At 45.3% G+C, this 23,467-nt stretch overlaps 1 protein-coding gene across 4 annotated transcripts in view; it reads left to right on the top strand.

The window, feature by feature from the left end:
• Nucleotides 1-23,467, top strand: part of VMP1 (vacuole membrane protein 1) — a 682,493-nt gene that overhangs the window by 503,255 nt on the left and 155,771 nt on the right. For all 4 annotated transcript variants that reach the window (XM_069226431.1, XM_069226430.1, XM_069226432.1 and 1 more), the window contains one exon: nucleotides 19,692-19,808. In XM_069226431.1, the coding sequence (XP_069082532.1) occupies nucleotides 19,692-19,808 (117 nt within the window). The remainder of the gene's footprint in view (nucleotides 1-19,691; nucleotides 19,809-23,467) is intronic.

The raw sequence follows: 23,467 nt of genomic DNA on the forward strand, positions 1-23,467 counted from the left end.
ACACATCAAAGTTCACAATCGGATGTGGACTGGGCACGACCGACTCACTGGGCAGAGTGGTTGCATCGACGGTGGCCCTGAGGCGCCAAGCCTGGTTGAGGACATCTAGCTTTATGGGGTATGTCCAAGCCAGTCTTCTGGACATGCCCCTTGATGGCACCAATTTATTCGGCGACAAAGCAGACTCTTTCAAGTATTCAGGTTTTTTAGCCTTGCAGTGGCCCCTTGTCACCTCAGTCTGCTTTTCATCCCTTTCGCCGCTATGGAAGGTGCGTCCCACCACATCCATTCCCCTCCAGTCACCATGCCATGCATGGCAAGGGACACGGGAGCCAGCATTTCGGCAAGTCCTGGCATTGCTCACGGAGATCTCGAGTGGTGGCTAACTAACCGCGATTGGAATGAGAAGGCGATTCCTCTCCCTTCCCCAACCAGATCTCACAGTAGTGACATTGCGCCTTTGAATGTGGCTGGAACAGCAGGGCATATCCATGGTGGTTGAACATCTGTTGGGCTCTCTGAACATCAGAGCAGATTAACTCAGCTGACAGTGCTTAGTCGATCACAAATGGCTTCTCCATCAAGGTCTCTTTCAGAAGTTGGGTGAGCCTTGGTTAGATCTTTTCACCTCCGCAGAGAACATGCAATGTCAGCAGTTTTGCGCTTTAGAGTTTGCAGGGCGGCACTCACTCAGCGATGCTTTTCATCTCTAGTGGAGCTCAGGCCTACTGAGCGTCATTCCGCCCATACCGCTTCTGCCCAGATTTCTCAAGAAGATCAGAATGACGAGGCCCAAGTAATCCTTGTGGCTCTGGACTGGGCTTGAAGAAACTGGTGTCCTGAGCTGTTGAGCATGGTCATCGACTCTCTGATCAGGCTGCCTCTTTGGGATGATCTTCTGTCGCAGTAGCAGGGGAGGGTTCTCCACTCGAACCTGTCCAGTCCCCACCTTCTTGAGTGGACATTCAGCTGTGGCAGTTGACAGCTTTTGACCTTCCACCTGAAGTCTGTGACTTAATCTTGGCAGCCAGGTGTCCCTCCACGAAAACGGTGTACACTTGCCATAGGAAGAAATTTGGGGCATGGTGCGCAGACAAGTCTGTTGATCCCCCTAGCTATACCCTGCCTGTCTTTAGATCTCTTTACATGGCAGAGACCATTTCTTCACAAACCTTCAGCAAGTAACAGACTTTTTGCATAAACATCCTGTCTGTGACCCTGAATTGGCGCAATTGGCTGTTTCATCTTGCACTTCCTTACCATGTGCTGAATTGGGCTAGAATTTGCTTCCATTACATGGGGCGCATATTATCATCCTTGAAGCTTCAATATGGTTTGACACTGCCACTTCGTAGTTCTTCCTGTACCCTAAGCTTTTTGCTGAGACCACCACTTGACACATTCTCCTTGCTTGGTGAGCCCTTGTCCAGTCTACCCTGACACACTCGGCACAACAAGGATGACTCCCCACTATCTCCCTGGTTGTACTCTGCATGTTACCCCTCAATATGGGTGTTTGGTGTTTTATCTCCTGAACTGCTGGAGGTGTTTTACATTCATATGTTTTGCGCTGTATGGAATGGGTGGGTTTGTATTGCTGATGGGATTGGGTCATATGAGAGAGAGAGATGAGAGAGAGAGATATTATGTTCGTATTAAGTGTTCATTGTTGTGACATAACATATGTGTCCTCTGTGGTGCTTCAGTATTCCAACCCCACGTCATCTGACCCAATTGAGCACGAGACCCACATTTGGCCATACCCTTCCACTTAGGGCAGCTATAGCAATACAAAAACATGATGGACGGAATGCTAAACGTTGTCAAACATTCACCCCCAATCACAGATCTGAGTTAAATCCATTGTTTCTTTGCTCACCATGCCACCCCAGTTTCGACCCAGCCATATGCATATCAATCTTGACCCTCCTCTCCATAGGAGGGAGTAGACCAGCCCGATTTGCCAGGCCAGGTCCTGGACCAGAAGCAAGCATCCTGGGACCAGTTTTGGGGTAACTATAGCAACACAAAAATATTATGGACTGAATGCTTGTTTCCGGTCCAGGGAGGATCTGGCTTGGCAGTTCAGGCTGAACTGTTCCCATGAGGAGCATGGTCAAGACTATCTTGCATATGGCTGGGTTGAAACTGGGGTGATGTGGCGAGCAAAATAACAATGATGTAAACCCACATCTGTCACTCAGGTGAGTGTTTGAAAAGTTTCAACACTCTGTCCATCATTTTATTTTGTGATGTTGCTATATGTGCCCTAAGTGGCTAAGGTATGCCCAGACTTTTGTCTCTTGCTCGCTGCACCACTGGATTAAAGCCAGCCTAGCTGATGAGGGGTGATACCCCGAAACCGGTCCCAGCATGCTTGTTTCCAGCCAAGGGAGGACCTGGCATGGCAGTTTGGGCTATACTGTTCCCATTGAGAGCAGGGTCAAGACTGATATGCGTATGGCTGGGTCCAGACTGGGGTGACGTGGCGAGCAAAATAACAATGGATTAAGCCAGATCTGTGACTGGGGTGAGTGTTTGAAAAGTTTCAATACGCTGCCCATCATTTTATTTTGTGGTGTCACTTCTAACTCTACATCATTTGCTGCAAAATGGGAAGCCTAGAGGGTATGTTCCTCCTCATCTTCTTATGCAAGAGGTACTGTAATACTAGTTCACTGGGGTGCGGTACATATCACTGGGTTCCCCGAGTGATGATCGGGTAGGGATGCGATAACGTGGGCGATAATATTCTCGCATAACACTATTGTTAATTGCTGTGGCCCAAATACTAAAACCCCGTTTTTTTTTTGTTTTTTTTTTCATACTGCTTGTCTGGTCAAATCACTTCCATGGGGCCCTCTCTATAACTTGGTGGGGTGGATTTTAATTGTGTGCTCGCTGAGAGTGTAGACCACTCACATGTTCTGCCAAGGTGTCGCAGTAGTGTCTCACACCTCTTTCATGACATTGAGGTACTGCGAAGTACTGAACATATGGAGAGTTTGCCACCCACTCACTAGGGAAAGGTACCTTTAATTCATGGGTGCATGGGAGCTGATCCTGGTTGGACTGCTGCGTAGATTCTAGAGAAGTGGGGTCCTGGGTGCGGGAGATTAAACAATTGGTGTGTACATTTTCTAACCACTCCCCCGTATTGCTTGCACTGTTTGTCCCTGTAAAACTATGTGTAGGTGCGAACTGGTGCCTTTCCCCACTCACACTGCTAGACCATCACTTCAAGGAGGAGTTTGGACAGGACATGTATGTATTATTTAAACATATTGAAGGAACTGTACTGTGGCTGGCACAGTTTGAGAGGCCCTTAAGGTCATCATTAGAGGATTTTGCCTTGTTAAGGGGTCGGGGGTGTTTTCGGTGCCTCTGGTGTTCATTCAAACATGCACTGAAAGTTTGTCTTTCTACGCAGCGCTTGCTTTCATTGGACGCTGATCTGTTGATGTTCTCGTTGAGGGCTCATTACCAGACATGCGCGTTGAGGGTGCACTTGCTACAGTAAGCTGCTTATGAGTTGCCCTTCCTGGAGGATGCAGCTCTGAACTCATTGTTGGGCAAACCACAGAATGCTGTTGCCTTGGCTGAAGCTCAGGCTATGGAAGGCTCCTTGGTCCTTCTTGATGATGCATTTCCTACTTTAACACCTGCAGAACTGGAAGATTTCCTGTCTTCAATTGTCCCGGATTCAGTTGGCAACTTCCAAAATGACTATGACTCTTGAAATTTGGCCCTTTTTTCGCCACATTTAACATTTTAAATTGTCCTTTTACATCATGTTATCATTGACATTTCTTATATAAATCTTAGGTTGAGTTTTAGTAGCTTTTATACATAATTGGGCCTTGAGCCATCTTTAGCCGGCAAGGGGAGGGTGTTGTGCAGCCATTTTAGTCATAGCTCCATGCTCGTTATTTTAGCACACTATGCCTGCCGCTGTGCACTTTAACCTAGATATATTTTATGCAGCTTCATTTATTATTTTAACAATATCCACATTTGCTGTCTTGATTTATTTCTCTCTATCTAGCTGTTCTTTGCTTATGCCAGCACTGTGTTCTCAAACAAGCACTCTGTGCTTCTCTCAAGGCTACAGTGAGATAGGTTGCCGGTAAACGTGGTAACGTTTTGTCTCTGGTATTCATAGAAACATACACATCCTTACGTAGGGACATTTTCTCAGAACATCAGCTGTTTTATTATAAAAACACTTCCCTGTCCCATTCACGTTAGAGGGAGATTCCAGCCAGATGACCACTACTGTATGCTGATTGCTGATGCTTCGCTACAGCTGCTTATGCAGACTTTAGGCCTTTGCTCAGGTATTGGGGATGATGTCTTCCCAGGGGACCCTAAAGAGCAGAACTAGAACTTATTATGCTGTTTTCTAATATAGCCTAGGTAGGAATTAGTCTATTGACTCTAGTGACAATATGGTAGCGTTATTTCTATGCTTCACTCTCCTAGTCACAATTTTAATCCTGTCATGCTTTTTCTTGGTTATTGCAGTACATGCTTTGTTATCTAAGATGCAGTTGCTTCATTAAAACCTTATCGAAAAATATACTGCCTCTGTTTGTCCTTGTATATGTGAGACTAATGTAACTGAGAGAAACGGATGAGATCTGAGTGACCACGATTTCCCTGAGGAGGCAATTGTGTCATGCGCTCGGTAGCCCAATCATCCCTGCTCATGGGTAGAGATGAGGCACTGCTAGTAAGCTGGAGCACGAAACCCAGATTGGGGCGACAGGTGTCACCTGTAGTGGGTTAGACTCAGTCTCCCACACCGCAGGCAATTCTGTCGCTCAAATCCAGTAGTCTCGTTAGAATAATGCGAGCCTACCCAACATGGCTCCTCTCCATTAAGAGATCATCTATCCAGGTTGGAGAAAGACCTTAAGTTTTTAGAAACTCAGGAAGCCACAACTGCAGACCCTCTGTTAGCCCAACAATATAAGTCAGTGCTGTCGAAGTATCATGATGTGGCCACTAGGGAATGCCACTTCTGGGGTTAATATGTTACCGTGCAGACCTATGGAGAAAGTGAGCAACCAGGCAAAATCCTGGCTACTATGATCAGACTCCCCTGGGTCGCTGTCGATGTACTAGGTATTTGAGGGGAATAGGATCAGGTGCATATTGCCATCCCTAGTAGCCTACAGATGTTTTTGGCCTTCTATAGCTCACTCTACACCTTTCTCGGCAGGAAGCTCCTGTCGAGGTGGGAATGTCTTTGGAGGTTGGAGCATTCGGATGGTTCAGTGACACACAGCCCACTTTCCTTGAACAGGATTTCACCATTGAGGAGGAACAGGGAGCGAGACAGCAGTTGCAGGCCGGTAGGGCACCTGGGCCTGATGGGCTACCAGCTGAATTTTATAAGACTGATGCAGATCTTCTGGCTCCGGTCTTTACTGTTTTTAAAGAAATGAGGGAAAGGCGGTGAGTCCTATCGACCGCTCTCTTTGATTAATTGTGACGTTAAAATCTTAGCTAAGTTACTTGCTAACTGGCTGACCCTCCTTATGACCTTTCTGGTCCGCCCTATTAATTAGGTTTCACCCCCGGACGCTCTATCCCCTACAACTTACGAACATTGTTTACAGTGAATCAAGGTATTAATCCTGACTTGACAGCAGTCTTTGTAGATGCTGATAAGGCCTTTGACTCTCTTGAATGGAACTATCTGTAAGCCGTTCTCCACCAGACTGGCTTTCACCATAGCTTTTTGTCCTGGATTGCACTCCTCTATTCTGACCCAGTGGCCAGGGTGTGTATTAGTGTTGCCATTCCCCCCCACCCTTTCACCCTTTGCGATTCCTCGGGGTGCAAGACAGGGTTGACGATTATCACCTTTACTTTTTGCTTTGGCTGTTGAGCCCTTGGCAGTCAAGCTAAGGCAGCACTATCGAGCTTTGCTTTGCACTACCCTAGTCAGCACCCCTTTACTTTCCCTCGACGCAGGCGATATTACCTTATTTCTTCAGGATCTGCACCTCAGCCTGAATGGTATATTGAGGGAGTTTGTAGGTTTGGTGGGCTGTCAGGTATTGAGATCAACTGAGAGAAAGACATGGCTCTCTCCCCTCACGCAGGCCACAACACCTTTTGTTCTGGACTTTCCCCTGCAGTGGTGCCAGGCAGATCTCAAGTATCCGGGTATAGTGATCTCCTGTGATGGGAAAGAAGTAATACCCTGTAATTATGGCACTGCCTTTTCCACACTCACTGATCAAATTACTCGCTGGATTTCTCTCCTATTGTCTTAGCGGAACATAAATCGTTAATGAAAATGATGCTTTTGCCCAAGTATTTTAGCTCTTTCTGAACATACCCATTCTGTTAAATCAATTCTTTTTCTGTACACTAAAAATACAGTTGATTTGTTTACCGTCGGTGGGGAAGCAGCCCCATATGCAGTGGGACCCTTCACTTTACACTTTCAGGAGGGTGGCTTTGGATCTCCAGACATGGTGCTTTATTACCTGTGTGCTCAAGCTCACCATGCTCTTCACTGGTACCAACCCACTCTTTCCTTCCCCCATTTGGCTATCAAGCAAGGATATATGGCACTGATTTCTCTTGTATCTTTCCTCAGCTCTTCTTCAGGTACTCTCTCAGTTGACTCATCTACAGTGGTGTGCACCTGTGGCTCTTGGCAGAGGTAATCCCGTGCAGTGGGTAAGAAAGTTATGTTTCCTCCTCTGCTCCCACTGAATTATCATCCCTTGCTGCCGGTCACCCATGAAACCCTGTGTAGGCTTCAGCTGAAAAAAAGTGAGGTTTCACTCATTGGGGAGAATTGTACTGCGACAGCCTTTTCATTGCACAAGCTGACTGTTTAAGATATGCCCCGGGCTTTCCGCTGAATGTATTCATGTGCATTTGCCAGAATTGCACTACTAAGGTGGCTGTAGCAGACTTTCCAACCAAACCCCCTACTTTCATTACCCATCATAGCATGCTTCAAGCCATTAGTACTAGAAACCTTGCTAGAAATTGTGTTTCTGGTTGGCTAAGGTATGCACCTAATCCAAGCAGAGCCCACCGGTCTAGTCAGGGTAAGTAAGCTACACACTAAAAGTCTACCTGTGCTCACCTTCTGGTAGCTTGGCACAGAACATTCAGGCTATACTAGAGAGGCAATGTGTAAATTATTTGTGTAACCCACACACAGTAACTGTTAGACTTTTCATCCTTGGCGTGGTCTCCCTTAATTTATTGCCTCTGTTACCCAGGTTGTTAATGTGTGCTGGACTCTGATTTTACTGTTTTTGTTACTCTGGGCACTTTACCACTGCTAACCAGTGCTAAAGTGCAAGTGCTCCTTTACAAAATTTGTATGTAATTGGTTTGTCCATGATTGCCATATTTGGTTTACTACTACTAAGTCCCTAGTAAAGTGCACTAGAGGTGCCAGGGCCTGTAAATCAAAGGCTACTAGTTGGCCTGCAGCACTGGTTGTGCCACCCACATAAGTAGCTCTGTAATCATGTCTCAGACCTGCCACTGCAGTGTCTTTGTGTGCAGTTTTAACTGTAAATTCGACTTGGCAAGTGTACCCACTTGCCAGACCTAAACCTTCCCTTTTCTTACATGTCAGACACCCCTAAGGTAGGCCCCAGGTAGCCCCAAGGGCAGGGTGCAGTGTATGGTTAAGGTAGGAGATATAGTAATGTGTTTTATATGTCCTGACAGTGAAATATTGCTAAATTTGTTTTTCACTGTTGCAAGGCCTGTCCTTCTCCTAGGTTAACATGAGGGCTACCTTTGAATCTGATTAAAGTGTAGATTCACTTTGGGAGCGGATAGACATGTGGCGTTTGGGGTCTCTGAGCTCACAATTCAAAAATACATCTTTTAATAAAGTTGATTTTAAGATTGTGTGTTTGAAAATGCCACTTTTAGAAAGTGAGCATTTTCTTGCTTATACCATTTCTGTGACTCTGCCTGTTTGTGGATTCCCTGTCTGGGTCAGTTTGACAGTTGGGCTGGTTGCACCTCACACTAGACAGTGACACAAAGGAAGCTGGGGTGTAGCATGCATATTCTGATGAGCCATCTGTGCTAGGAGGGAGGGAAGGAGTGGTCACTCAAACCTGAAAGCGCTGTGCCTGCCCTTACACAATGCAATCTCCAACCCCCTGATGAGTGTCTGGGGCCTGGCCTGGGCAAGGCAGGATTTCACATTCAAAAGAGACTTTACTTTGAAGTAGGCCTACTTCAAAGGAGAAATTGGGTATAAGAAGGGTACCCAAAACAACAGACTTTAGAACACTTCTGGAAACCAAGAGGAAGCCCTCTGCCTGGAGAAGAGCTGAAAAGATGAGGAAGAAGAGCTGCCCAACCCATGACTGTGCTTTGTGGAGCTATCCTGCAGTTTCTGCTTCTGCCAGAGTAAGAGGACAAAGACTGGACTTTGGATGCCTTCCATCTTGTGAAGATCTCCAAGGGCTTGATTTAGAGCTTGCCTCCTGTTGTTTGAAGTCTCAGGGACAGCAAAGACTTCTCTCTGCCAGCACCTGGAGTCTCTGGAGAGACTCCAACTCAGCCCTGTGACCCTGGGACCCTGAAAGGAGAAGCGGGCAGCCTAAGAGGAGGAAATCCATGCACAGAGCGCCGTGCTGGGAAAAGATTGATGCAACTCTGATCTGCGGCTGAAGAAACGACACGCCGCCGACTCCGTGGCTGAAAATCGACACTTGCTGGAAACGCGACCAAAGAATCGATGCACTGAGCTGGAGAAACGATGCACAGCATCGCTGACGGAGGCTGAGAGATCACAACCCGCGCTATGTGGTTTTCGAATCATCGGGCGGCTGTATTTCCAACGCAAGCACCGCTGGGCATGTAAAAATAATGCACGGCCTGCCCGGACCTGAGAGTGCTGACCGGATTGACGCATCGCTCTCCTGCGGAGAGAAGAAATGACACTCTCTGACCCGACGAAAGGCGAAACAACGCAAGGTCTCGCTTGTGAGTGAAATCGACGCATCACATGCCCTTTTTGACGCACACTCGCCCGTGCAGGTTTTAGTTTTATTTTTTTACGCATCCAAGGTACATTTTCACGCTAACAGTGTTAGTGTGTGTTTTAAACTCCATAAAGACTCTTTCTGCTTTTTAATTGATAACTTGACTTGTGTATTGTGGATTTTTGTCGTTTGCTCTTGTTTTATTTAGATAAATATTTCCTATTTTTCTAAACCTGTGTTGTCATTTTGTAGTGTTTTCATTAAGTTACTTTGTGTGTTGGTATAAATACTTTACACCTAGCACTCTGAAGTTAAGCCTACTGCTCTGCCAAGCTACCATAGGGGTAAGCAGGGGTTAGCTGAGGGTGATTCTCTTTTACCCTGACTAGAGTGAGTGTCCTTGCTTAAACAGGGGATAACCTGACTGTCAACCAAAGACCCTATTTCTAACAGTAACACAATAAAAACATCTAAAAAAGACTCCACACAGATTTAGGAAAAAATAGTAAATTTGGATCTGTTTAAAATTAGATCAAAATGTCAAAAATCCAGTCAGTATATTAAGACATATCCACTTTACAGTATATCAAAGCAAATGCTTTGAACGAGGCTCGATTTAGAGCCTTTACCTTACTTTGGGGAGCCACGTTATTCACCTGCAAGGGGTGCAATGAAAAAACTGTCCGGACCGCCCAGGTCTGGCCTTAGTGATCAGACCAAATGTGCATAGTCAGGTGCGTGGAGCACAGCACAGTAATATCTGGACTGACCTGGTCAAGTTGTCCGCTCAAAGTAAAACAAGATGGTACTTAGATGCAAGGGTGGCAGCAAAAGTCCCAAGATCGCTAGGGTCTGACGATAAACCAAGTCGATGTACCTCTTTTACAAAGTATAGGGTCCCGCTGGGAGCTCCAAGAGCGCCACAGGATCGAGGCAGCCGCTATGGGGAAAACTGCGACGTCAACATGGGGACTGGCCCTCAGGTAATCCCAGGAACCTGTTAAGCAACTGCGGGACAGGCCAACTGCTGCTAAGTGAGGTGCCGCCCGCCCGCGTCAGGTGAATGTGTCTGGTACCTTGCAAGGACTCAACATGAACTCCACAGGCAGGCTTCTCGGGCTGAGGACTGACACGCAGGCTGGTCTGCCCGATCTCCAGACAGGGCACTCCAGTGCTTGGGATCGAGGCGTGTCCACAATCAGTGCTGTGGCCACAAATGCGGAGTCAGGGCTTTCAGCGCTGCATCAGCATGAACCCCACGCCCCCCCCCCCCCCAACTAAAGTAGCCAGATTGGAGCTCATGTCAGAGCTCACCACCTTTAAATGGCCCGCAGTGTAGTTGTAAAACCACAAGGCTGTGCATGGGTAAGTACAGTGTTCTGGACCTCTGGTGCTTGGGCAGCCTTTAGTTCTACAAAGGGGTGTGCATTTCTTTAGCTTACGACTTCTTTGATATCCCTGAGATCTTGAGGGCAAAACAGGAGGCAAACCCTTGGAGTCATCTGGGACAGTCCTATATTCCTTGTTGCAGGGCAGAGGTCAACAGGCAGCAGTCCCTTAAAACAGTTAAGAACAGCAAATTGGCAATCCTTCAGGACCTCAGCATTTACTCCAGCAGGGATTCTTCCAGGTGCAGTAGTGTATACTGCTTTTAGTGGGTCAGAGACCCAGTACTTATTCCAAAAAGTGCCTTTGATGTAGGGGATGACTTCAAACAGTTTCTTTAAAGTACACAGGTCCCCATTTCAGCCCAGCCCCAGCTCCAGACTATCGGTGGGAGGTAATCGGCCCCTTTTGGTGGGCTCAGGCCAATAACTTTTGGAATGTAAGCGTGAGCCCTTCCCAACCTCCTCCCCAGGAAGACCCATCCGTGTGCCGATGAATGCAGATGCCGGTGACGATCCTGTGTTGTGGGTGTCTGCATGGAATGCACAAGAGTAACTGTTACTCAGCCCAGGCCAGACGTGTGTTGGAGACAGGCTATAGGCACACAGGGCAGTGAAAGCCGAAAAATGTCCACTTTCTAATAGTAGCATTTCTAAAATAATAATAATAAATCTGCCTTTATTAGGAAAGATAATTTATCATTACTATTCCAATTATATCAAATATGATGCAGCAACTCCTTTCTGATTAGGAATTATAGCTTAATGGTAATTTAAGGAATTCCCAATTCTGGCCTATGAGAGGAGCAGGACTCGTTGTAATGAAAAACGACTTTGGGAATTTTTCATTACCAGAGTGTGATAAAACTAAAAGTGCATGTCACCCTGCCCTATGGCCTACCTTAGGGTTGACCTATCTGCAAGAAATGGGGAGTTTAAGGCTTTGCAAAAGGTTTTAAATGTCAAGTTGAAGTGGTAGTAAAACGGCACACACAGGCTCTGCAGTGGCAGCCCTGAGACATGTTTACAGGACTACTTAAGTGAGAGGCACAAACAGTGCTGCAGGTCCACTAGTAGCATTTAATTTACAGGCCCTGGGTATATGGTATACTACTTTACAAGGGACTTACCGGTAAAATAAATATGCCAGTTGTGGAAACACCAATGTTACCATGTTTAGGTTAGAAGTATATGCACTTTAGCAATGGTAAAGTGCTCAGAGTCCTCAGGCCAACAAAAAGATACAGCAACAAAGCAGAAGGAAAAAAGCCATTATGATAGAACTATTGCTGACCTCCCTCATTGCTCTTGGGCACATCAAAGACTTAGACGCTGCCTATAGGAGATATGTGGAGCTGGCCTTATTCATTGATAAGAGACGAGTCGCCTGTCGGTGGGGACGTGGACCTGGGCTAGTTGGGTTGTCCTTGGGTCTGAACTGGTCAGGTTTTCGTTGGGCCTAGGCTGGTAGGGTTTTGGTAAGGCTTAGTTTGATTAGCTCTAGGTTTGTTGACTTTTGGCTGGGTCGGGTATTAGACCCCGATTGAAGTGGTTTTGCTTTTAGTTATGGTATAACAGATTGATGTTAGGACTTTATTTAATTTCAGTTTGTTTAGATTAGTGTCTGATTAGGTAAGATTATGGTTTGCCTTATATTAATTTAGGTTCTGGGGAGGTTGCATTTCTGTTACCCCAGTGTAAGTTTTGTTTAGATAGAGGAATGTTTTGGTTAGGTTGTGTTTTTACTTGTTATGATATTATAATTTGTATTTGTGTGTTGGCAGCCTAGTCGTTTTCTTCATTTTTCAAATTTGTGATGGAAATACTTGCCTGAGATGTTTTTGAGGAGACTCCTAGTTTGGGTTAATTGTAGAGCTCCACTGTTGCTGTGCTTGCCGCATTACATTTTACCATGGTCATCATCTGGAGTAGTTTGCGATATTGAGACACCGGTTTAAGACCAGCAGTTGAACTTTTTTTTTGGAGAACTTACAATATAGTAAACATGCTCATAACCAGTGTTGTTACTGAGGAATCTTTGATTGACTTTAATGTCGTCGGAGAACCCAGGACAAATGACTTCAGCTGGAGTGCATCATGCAGCACATTCATAAAGCCTTGATCTTTCTTTGTATCCGATGGCTACTACTCAGATGACCTTTTATTGCACTTATGAAACAGAGCTGCATGTTTCGGTTCATAAGTGGTTTCAATAGACAGTAAAATGGGTTTATTTTTTAATGAAGTCTGAAATCTCTTAATAAGGCTGGGCGTTAGCACTTGGCCCATACATAAATGGGTCGCAGTTAAAACGAAAATGTTGTTAGCGTGCATGTTGTCGGCCCCATACATTTCACTCGATCCCCTCAGATTCATAAATAGAAAAAGCATGTAGTCCGTTTTATCCGCTTTTTAGGTCACCAAGGCCCACTGGACAAAGACCTAGAAACTGTGCAAAATGTACATCATTCCTTACGCTAAACAGTAAGTGAAGTTCCAAACTAGTTTAACGTATTGACACATGCAGGCAGTTAAGTGAAGGCCTTTGTTTTTTCAGCTGTAAAGAGTATGCGTCCATAGTTAGTAAAGGAACATTGAGAACTGTTTAGAACTGTGGAGCATGTATTTGTATGTATGCACCGTGACTACGTTTATAACACCAAAAGCGGTGGTTTCAAAGCGCATATTTCACAGGATGCCATACCCCCAACCGGACATGATTTCTGTACAAGACATTAATGTCATTTTTATTATTTTATCTATATAGACACCTTGACCCCCTGAATGGCTTATTTTTTAGCGAATTAGTGTTTATACATTGCCATGCGTTTAGGTAAATAAAGCATAAAATCACTCTTAGCTTCACAGTTTCCCCTTATTTAATGAGACATATATTCATGAAAGATAATCGAAACATGGCCATTTTAATTGTAGGAAGGGCCAGTTGTCAGGTTATAACTTGGAGACAGCAGCTTAGACCACCTCTCAATTCTACAGCAAGCATATCAGTAAAACCCCACCTATGTCTGAATGCTATAAATGTGAACCACAGACAAGCAAACAATACCGTCCGATATTTGATTTACTGTCTTAAATTAATAATTTCCTATTTGAAAAGAGTTATTTTTTAGGGGGTGGGGCGGGTTATGTTCATGCTAGCTGCACCAGCATAAACAAATACTATGAAAAACAAGACAATTTGAAATATGCAATTTGCATCGATAAAGCATCCCTATGTTTTGGGGACATTTGCAATCCACTCCGCTTTTGTCTTCATGGTTTGACAAGCCATCAGATATACTCAGTGCCATTAATAGATCGTGCACTTTTACCTCTTGCCTATTGTGAGTGTATTAGCAGGCAAGCAAATGTGTAAAAACTGAGCCCCGCTCCTTGTGAATTCCATATTCAGTAGTCCTCCTAAAACATCCATTGTTAGGTGTACGTCTCCCCTTCAAAAGTTTGTTGTCACATTGAGATTGTAGTGCCATAGATGATAGAAATCTCCGTCAAGTCCTGAAATCCGGGCGGAGGGATAACTACTTTTTTAACGTAATTTTTCACTTGGGTGTGCGGGCATTAGCATAGTGTTAGCTGTGCAACTTCATTTCTTTTACCATATCCCTACTATTGCCTGCTGGTATGAACAAGTTAATCATGCATCTTAATACGCCCCTTCCCTAACTTGTAATATGTGTCAAGGCGACAGCTAAGCCCTGTTTTATGTGTAAGAAGACCCAGATTTAATGAAAACAGACATAATATCGCTGGGCAGTCAGACTTTTCATCCTAAAACTGCATTTTCTTTTGCTGCCCTAGCACTTTGCTAAAAGCAACTTCACCAGCCAGGAGACCACATTCAACATACTGTATATTTTAAAAGGCTTTCCCTTCCTTCTACATTTTCAGGTAGAAAGATGTACTTACCGCTGTGGAATCCAAGCCCAGCCAGTATAGATAATGCCAGAATATTCCGAATTAATCTAATTTAAGTGATGGCTGTCATTTAAGAGGTGGCTGATAGGAAGGTTTTTGGAATGTTTTAGTTGACTTTTGATGACATTTGCTAGTCTCTCAAGGGCTAGATAAAGGTAAGTGAGCTGATTGATTACACATGCATATATATTTTTTAAGTACACACTCCATTATCAGGCCTACAATTTAACCTGAACTAGGTGTAAAATTTGCTCTTTTCTGTTATTATGAATGTTAGCTGGAAGTAGCTGCCCCCTCGTTTTTTCCATGGATTTCATCCCATTTTAGCATCCTTATGGTATACCTCTCAGGGTTCGTCAGTGAATCCTTGTCTCTTGGGAATGACGTTTCCTCTCCTAGACTTCTTTTCCAACCATAATATGTTAGTTAATTCTAAAGGGTTGAACTGAAATGACCCAAGACGACAACTCCAAGAATAGTGAGAAAGAAGACCAGTGCTTGGAAAATGCCTTCAGGTCACCATGTTATTTGAGTGTTTGAACATGTGATACTACTTCCTGTTCAGCTAGCAAAACAGTCAAATTGAGAAGCTTTAAATAAGGCCTTCCCAGCTGTAGAGAACATTTTAAAAATGCTTGTTGCCTCCTATGTGCCTGAAATTTGCTGTGCTGATGACAGACGATGTAGTTGTGTTACACATATCTCAAATAATGGCTTCCCTAATATCTTTATGGGTTCCTTCATGATTCCATTTATGTTTTTAGAGACTCTGCAGTCCTATGCTGGTAGTGGTAGAGGCACACGTGGGTTGTAAATTTGCTGACAAAAAATATTCTTCCGATGGTTGGTGCACCAGTAGACAATGTGAAATTTTGCATAACTGCAGGAAAAATTAGAAATCTTTTTTTTTTTTTTTTTTGCAGAATGTCCACCGGAAAAGTGTCATGATATATTTGAGTTTTTTTTGTACTTGCTCTTCAGAGTAATTACTTTTGATTAACAAAGCTTTCTCTTGAGTTTTAGTTGCAGCAGAACTCGATTTATTGTGCTTTCATTGTTTTTGGATCACTTACAGGAAAAAGAACACATTTTTTAATGTTATAATGGTTGTAACATAGGTATGCAGATTTTTCACTTTATAACATGTTGACCTGATAGAGAGTTCTAACTGCGGATTCCTTACCTTAGAATTATCCCCAGGCATGAGACTGTATCTGGATTTTCTTTTCGCAAGCAGTATTTCTATTGGAGTATTGCTATTGGAGGCCCAGGTGTTACCTTTTTAGGCTGTTGCCAATGGGAGGGATGCAGCGAAGCTCACAATGAGATGAGGACTGGACACAATTGACTCACTAAACAGAGTGGTTTCGTCGATGGTAGTCTTACTGCGCCACGCCTGGTCGAGAGGTACTGGCTGTTCTAGGGAGGCCCAATCATCTTTCATGGACATGTCCTTTGGTGGATTCTGTCTCTTCAGAGTTAAGGCAGATGTGGTGCTGAAGCGCTTTAAAGACACTAGGGCTACAGCCAGATCCTTGGGCCATTCTGTGCCCCCCCCCCCCAATCACCCACAATCTGCCTTTCACTCCTTTTGTGGCTGCGGAAGGAGCTTTCAACTAAACCTTTACCCTTCCAGCCACCTTGCCGTGCATGCTCCCAATCCTCTACATGGCCGTGGCCACGGTACTCACAGATCACATGGATAGGGACCCAATCAGCCACATCCTCCAAACTCCTAATCTGCCCTCGTACCATCATGAACACCCAGTTGTCAGCAGAACTCCCAATCACCTGCCCCACTGGTGATCCATTACATTGGACAGGTTTTTTGCAAATCACCCGAAAGAACTACTCACTCCCCTTCATGACTGCCCCTTCCCCCATGCCACCAACTTAGGATCGGCTGATGGAGGCTCACCTAGCTTTTCTCCACCAGGAAATTATAGCTCTCTTAGTCAAGGGAGAGAGAACCAATGGCAGAAATGCATCGTGTTTGCTATTCCTGCTACTTCTTAGTGCTGAAAATGGACATAAGCCTTCATCCTATCCTAGACCTGTGGCGTCTCAATTTCTTCCTTAAGAAGGAGAAGGTGAAATTCTTATGTGTTTGCCCTGGACCAAGGATACTGGATGGTAACGTTGGACTTGCAGGACACATACTTCCACATTCTTGTCCTGCCAGGGCACAGGCAATACCTGCGGTTCAGGGTTGGCCACGAGCACTTTCAGTTCACCGTGCTTCTCTTTGGCCTTACCAGCCCCTCAAGGCGATGGCGGTGGTTGCAGCTCATCTGCAGAGTTTTGGGTGTTAGTCTTCCCCTTATCTCGATGACTGGCTGTTGGAGCTGGGCTCACCTAGGCTGTGGTCTCTCACCTCCCTATGGCTGACCTCCTGCATTCCCTGGGGTTCACTATAAATTGCCAAAGTCATACCTGAATTCCCCTCAAATGCTCCTTTTCATTGGATCTGTTCTGGGCACAATGCAGTTTTGGGTTCCTCCCTGCAAAATTTGAGTCCAGAATATTCAGGCTATGATCCTGATGTTTCAGCCTCAATCTTGGGTTTCGGTGAGGATTGACTCTGAGGATGCTGGGAATCATTGCCTCATGCATCCTGCTGCTGACACATGCCTGCTGGCATATGCGGGCTCTGCGGTGGGACCTGAAGTTCCAGTGGGTGCAGCATTGGGGGGATCTTCCTGACCTGGTCCAGATCTCGGAGGGAACTGAGTGAGATTTGCAGTGGTAGCTAACGAATCATGAGTGGGTCAGCAGGAAACCCTCTCCATTTCCCAACTGGAACTGACAGTGGTGACCGATGCATCACTTCTTGGATGGGGTAGCTGTCTGGCAGAAGTGGAGATCGGGGCGCTCTGGTCTCCGGCGGAATCCACACTCCACACCAGTCTGTTGAAGTTCTGGGCAATCTGATTGGCGTTGAAAGCCTTGCTCCCCTCCATCAAAGGAAGGCTAGTGCAGGTGTTCAAGGACAACACCACTGCCATGTGGTACTGCAACAAACTGGGCATAGTGGGGCCATGGACCCTTTGTCTAGAGGCCCTACGCCTCTGGACATAACTGGAACATCAGGGCATATCCCATTTAGTTCAGTACCTGGGAGGCTCTCTGAACCCCAGAGCAGACAAACTCAGCCGAAGAGGCCTAGCAGATCATGAATAGCTTCTTCTATCTGGGGATGGTGTAAGGTCTGTTTCAGCAGTGGGGAGAGCCTTAGTTTGGTCTGTCCGCCACTGCTAAGAATGCACAATGTCAGCAGTTTTGCACACTGGACTTACCAAGGCGGTTCTTGCTTGTAGACGTTTTTCGTCTCAAATGTAGCTCAGGCATCCTGCACACCTTTACCCCCATACATCTCCTTCCCAGAGTTTCAAGAGGATCAGGAATGACTGGGCCCAAGTCATCCTTGTGGCTCTGGCCAGAGCATGGCGAGTCTGGTATCCCAAGCTGTTGAGCATGGCCATCTGTCCTCCGATCAGGCTACCCCTTCGGGAGGATCTTCTGTCACAGCAGCGGGGTAGGGCCCTCCACCCGAACCGGTCAACTCTTCACCTTCTTGTGTGGAAATTGAGCGGCGGCAGTAGGCAGCTTTCGATCTTCCTCCCAAAGTCTATGACATTATCTTAACAGCCAGTTGTCCCTCCACTTAGACTGTATATGCCGGCTTTTGGTCAGACATTGTTTCATGGTGTTCAGAAAATCATTTTGAACCCCTTTCTGCCCCTGTTTTCTAAACTCTCCTTTTTTATTATTTTTCTTTCACAGCAGGGCCTAGCTCAGGGCACTCTTAAGTGCGAGCTCTCTGCTATTTCTGGTTATTTTTCTGTACCTGATAAACCATCCCTTTTCAAATCCCCTGTTCTACATGGATTCTTAAAAGATCTTCCGACATCTGTTCCCCCCCCACCCCCCACGCCCTTTGTCATGCCTCTGTGGGATCTGACTCTTGTATTGACATTTTTTATGTGCACTCCTTTTGAGCTGCTTCATATTTGCCATGTCAGGCTCCTTACCATCAAGACATCCTTCATCATGGCAACAGCATCTGCCCAAAGGATTAGTGAGCTTCGGGCCTTATCATCTAAGCCTCCTTACTTTACCATCTATCCTGACAAACTGGTGTTTTGCGCAAGAGCCTCCTTTCTTCCGAAAGTGTTCACTCGACTTCATGTAGGCTAATCAATCAACCTGCCTATTTTTTACATCCTCCACATCCCTTCAAAGAAGAGGAGCAACTCCACCGTCTGGACCCAAAAAGAGTCTTGTGGTTCTACCTTGGCCTTACACGAGAGTGCTGGGTGGACGATCAACGGTTTATGGGGTATGTTAGAGCAAAGAAAGGTCAGGCCGTGCCAAAGTGGACCATCTCCATATGGATCTTGCTCTGCATAAAAAATCTGCTACGCATTGGCCAAGAAGTAACCCTCAGAGTATTTCTGTACTAATTGCACCAGAGCAAAAGCTGCACGCACTGCATTAGTACGCAGAGTTCTGGTCCTGCATATCTGCCAGGCTGCAAAAAGCGCCTCCTTGTACACGTTCACAAAGCAGTACTTTTGGGCAGTCAGGTCCGTTGAGACAGGCACTTAGTTCGTTCAGTCCTGCAGAGCTTACTCACCTGAAATTGGTACCCACACCCACCTCCAGGTATGGTATTTCTTGAGTATCTCTTCTAAGGTAAAGAATCTGCAGCTGGAAGTCTCTGTCAGGGAAACAAGTTACTTTCCTTCAATAACACCTTATCTGGTAGAGACTCTATCTAGCCTCAGACTTAGAGATCCACCCATCATCCCCGCTCTGCAAACAGATTTCTAGGGACAGGGCTATTACCCTCTCAGGGCCTTAGTTGTCCACACCAGTGGTCACAGTTATTCGTGGCTCCACGCTCCTGGCTTGGAAAGTCATGAAAAGAAACTGACATCAGCGCCCCCTGGGTGGTACATATTTAGGCATGGCAGACCTCAGTTCTGGCGCTGCTGACAACACCACGTGGATCTGAACACCACCACCTACTGTTTGCAAGGAAAATGCTCATGAAAATATTTCCAGATTCAGGCTAACGTCTGGAGATAATTAAGGTAAGGAATCTGCGGCTAGATAGTCTCTACAAAATAAGGCTTTACTGAAGGTAGTTTACTTGTTCAATGATGTATGCCATTTTATATAATTTGTTTTGCAACTTAATAAATGGATATTTTCCACTATTGCTCTCCTAAAAATGTTATGGTGACCTATCCTAACAGCATCTTTGTCTTCCTGCTCCTGAAGATTGCCTTTGTGTTTCAAGATTAGCTTTACTCATTAACTCATTGATTTACTCATTAACTCAATGATTTTGTTGTTCATTATTTCTCTTCAGATTCCAAATCCCCTCTTTGATCTAGCTGGGATAACATGCGGACACTTCCTTGTTCCTTTTTGGACCTTCTTTGGAGCAACATTGATTGGGAAAGCAATCATAAAGATGCACATCCAGGTAAATATATGCTGGAGAAAGTTTTATCTCATGTTTTGACTGAGACATGCTAGCTTTCTGTTCCTTATGCTCATGGCAGATGGTATATAACCCAGCTATGAGAGACCGTGGTCTAACCAAGCCCCAATCACTAAACCTACTGGCCTCTACACTTGGAGACCAAACCTTCAGCAACTGTGCAAATCTTTCACCATCTTCACCACTCAGGAAATAATTGGTTAGCCAGACTACGAACCTAGAGTTTCCTCCAGATTAGGAGCTTCATAGCCATTATGCACTCGACTTTTTCATAACATGACATCTTTTTTATATGGTTAACGCTAAGACCTTCCTGACTTACATTCCACATACATTGCTGCTTTTCAATAATTTGTTACATATTTTGAAGTTGTTGCGAGCTGCCTTAAGACAAAGCCATCTAAGGAGCACATGAAAAATGTGTATTATTCTGCCCAGAATTGCATACTGAGCAGAGGATTAGATGCTTTTGACTGATCTTTTCCGTTTACGCCCCTGGGTGAGTATGTGGGTAACGGAATGCATTGGTGCATCTGGCTGTAAAACACACTTACATGTCATGATGTATTTGCTTGCAGAATGCTCTGCTGCGCTCAGTAATGCACCTGAAAGCAAAATTAGCTGTCACTTGATGACGCATTTGCCTGTGAAAAGAGCTGCTTCTAGTGATGGTCTGTTTGCTTACTGGATAAGCTGCTTCACACAGTGATGCATCTGCCTGTAAAATGAGTTGTGTGACGTGATAATGCGCCTGTCTGCAGAATGAGCTGCTTCACATTATAATGTGTCTGCCCTTGAGCTGCTCCATGTGATGATGTACCTCCCTCCAGAATAAGAAGGTTCAGGTTATGATGCCTGTCTCCAGAATAAGTTGCATGGCATGATAATGCACCTGCCTCCAGAATGAGCTGCTTCACAAGATGATTCAGCTGTCTGCAGAATGAACGTTTTCTCATGATGATGCATCAACGTATAGATTGAGCTGCTTCTTCTGACCATGCCTCTACATTCAGATGCAGTTGTTTCACGTGACAATGATTTTTCATGCAGAATGAGCTACTTTACATAATGATCGACCTGTATGTAGTATGAGCTGCTGGCACATGATAGTGTGTGCTCTGTAGATCTCACTTTCTCACACAACATAGCTTTACTGTAAAATGATCTGATTTGCATGACAGTATGTTTACTAGCTGAATGAGATGGTACATGATGATACCATGTGATTCATTCAGAATATATTGCATCATATGTTAATGCTCCTCCCGAAGAAAGAGCAGTTTCACCACAATGACCCCCTACAGAATGTGGTTTGTAAAATAGCGGTGCAAACCATGCAAAGAAAATTGAATTCCAGCCACAAACTGATATGCAGCCACATCACCTGGAGGACTTTGTCTCACCAGTATGGGAACATGAAGACATGTACAATAGCGTAACCATGTTTACTCCAGTATTGGAACTTTCATAGATTCACATGCTTGAATCATTCCCCGTCGTCGAGATGGGAGTCCCGGTATAAATTTTCATAAGTAATGTTAAAACATATTGAAGAGAAAAAGGCCCTAGGCCTCTTCAATTTGATAGTCTATCAGAGTCATTTTGTGAAAAGGACCAAACTTGATCCTCTACCAATCAGGCGAGAGCACCCTTCAGAACCTCCTGAGAGAAGCTCTAGCACCTCAGATTTTCTACCGCACGTCGTGCTAGGGAGTCTCCTCAGAGCTCTGCTCTGTTTTCACACCTTTATTCAGCTCTTTTTCTCTCAGAGAAACTCAATAATTTTGATTTGTCAGCTATTTTTCAACTATGTCTGACAAGGAAAAGAAAAGTCTCTTTAGAGACTGCAAGACTTGTGGGAAGAAAAGACTTCATTCTGAAGATCCTCATCAAGACTGCATTTACTGCCTCTATCCAGATCATTCAGCCAAAGACTGTAAGATTTGCCGTACTTTTTCTTCAAAAACCTTAAAGGATAGAGAAGGCAGATTACTAATATGGCTGCAGAAACTGAAGCATAGGAAGGATCCAGTTTCTGATTCTGAGAGTGAGGAATCATCCACTTCCAAGAGATCAACTAAAAGAGCAAGATCACGCTCTAGATCTCCCTCACAAACCTCAAGGAAAGCCCTCAAAAAGACTGCTTCAGGGTCTTATAAGGGTCGCAGCCCATCTTCTTCCCCAACTAGACTCAAGTAAAGAGGGGAAAAAACGTTCTTCCAGTTCTGAGAGGCACAGGAAATCCTCATCTGTTCCACCATCTGTGCCTTTCAAAAAGCCATCTTCTGTGACTGGAAAAAAGGCCTCGTCGACGGATTCCCCGTCGACGGCACCGTCGGTGGGCGCATTGCCGATGACTCCAACTACCTTAGGTGTTCCGTCGTCCATGGCTCCGTCGGCGACATCGTCGATGAGTACACCACCGTCGACGAGAACTACAACGAACACCTCGTCATCGTCGACGGCGCTGACGTCGGTATCAGCTTTACCGTCGACGAGGACTTCGTCGACGGTAGACTCGTCGGCGAAGCTTGCGGCTATTAAGATAACAGTGCGTCCAGCATCGACGGCACCGTCTACGACAAAGTCAGTTTACACGTCGTCGACGAGATCGTCGACGACACCGTCGACGAGGGAAAAATATCAAAAAAGAACAGAAACATTAACTCCAACCCACACTTCACCTAGTAAGGTATCCTCCCTGGTACCAGTACATCTTTTGGAGGGAGATGATGATTCAGACGAAGATGGACCTTTTGGTACGGCCCACAGCCCCTCTCAATTGAATGTAAAATATCAGGAAGAGGAGGAATATGAGGAACCGTATGATCCCCAGGCTTCCTTGGAGCATCAGCAGTATCAACAGGGAATGTATATCCCTTCCGACCTGCTTACTGGCCTTAGAGCCATGTTGGTGGATTATAACAGAAGGTTTCCTCCACAAGGAGAACAGCCTCATCCATCGCCCATTTCTGGTCCTTCTACTCCACATCAAAGACCGACGACTTTGCATCTCACAGATGTGGCTACCCCAGACATGACAATTCCCCAGGACACTGACATTTCTGATGGAGATAAAGAAGAAGGAGAGCTCATAGATGCTCACTCAGAGTGGGACGAGTATATTATTCCTGCTCCATCTTCTCCTTCTCATTCGAAGGTGGAGTCCCCACCTGAAGACATTGGAGGTTTTCACAATCTCTTAGAGAGGGCAGCCAAGCGCTTTGCATTAACGCTACCCACGAAGCAAACAGATTGTTTCCTTTATGATTTTAAAGAGCCCTTCCAGAAGTCTGTGCGTTCCATCCCGATGGTGAACTATTTGTGGGAAGAAGGCCTTAAGGTCATGACTAATCCAGCAACAGTCACAGCAGTTTTACCACGTCTGGATAAGAAATACAAAGCTCCCGATGATGCCCCTACATGCTTGACAGGCCATCCTTCTCCAGATTCCGTAGTAGCTCAAGCGGCTCAAAGAAGATCAAAGAATCCTTCTGCTCCAATTTCTGCGCCCCCAGATAAGGAGGGTAGAAGGCTAGACAACATAGGAAAGAGATTTTCGTCTATGGCGTGCTTAGAGCTGCCAACTCCTTGGCTATTTTGTCTCGATACGACAGACAGCTTTGGGCAGATATTGCACC

The sequence above is a fragment of the Pleurodeles waltl genome, chromosome 3_1 (genome assembly GCF_031143425.1).
Source record: "Pleurodeles waltl isolate 20211129_DDA chromosome 3_1, aPleWal1.hap1.20221129, whole genome shotgun sequence".
NCBI classification, from domain to species: Eukaryota; Metazoa; Chordata; class Amphibia; order Caudata; family Salamandridae; genus Pleurodeles; species Pleurodeles waltl.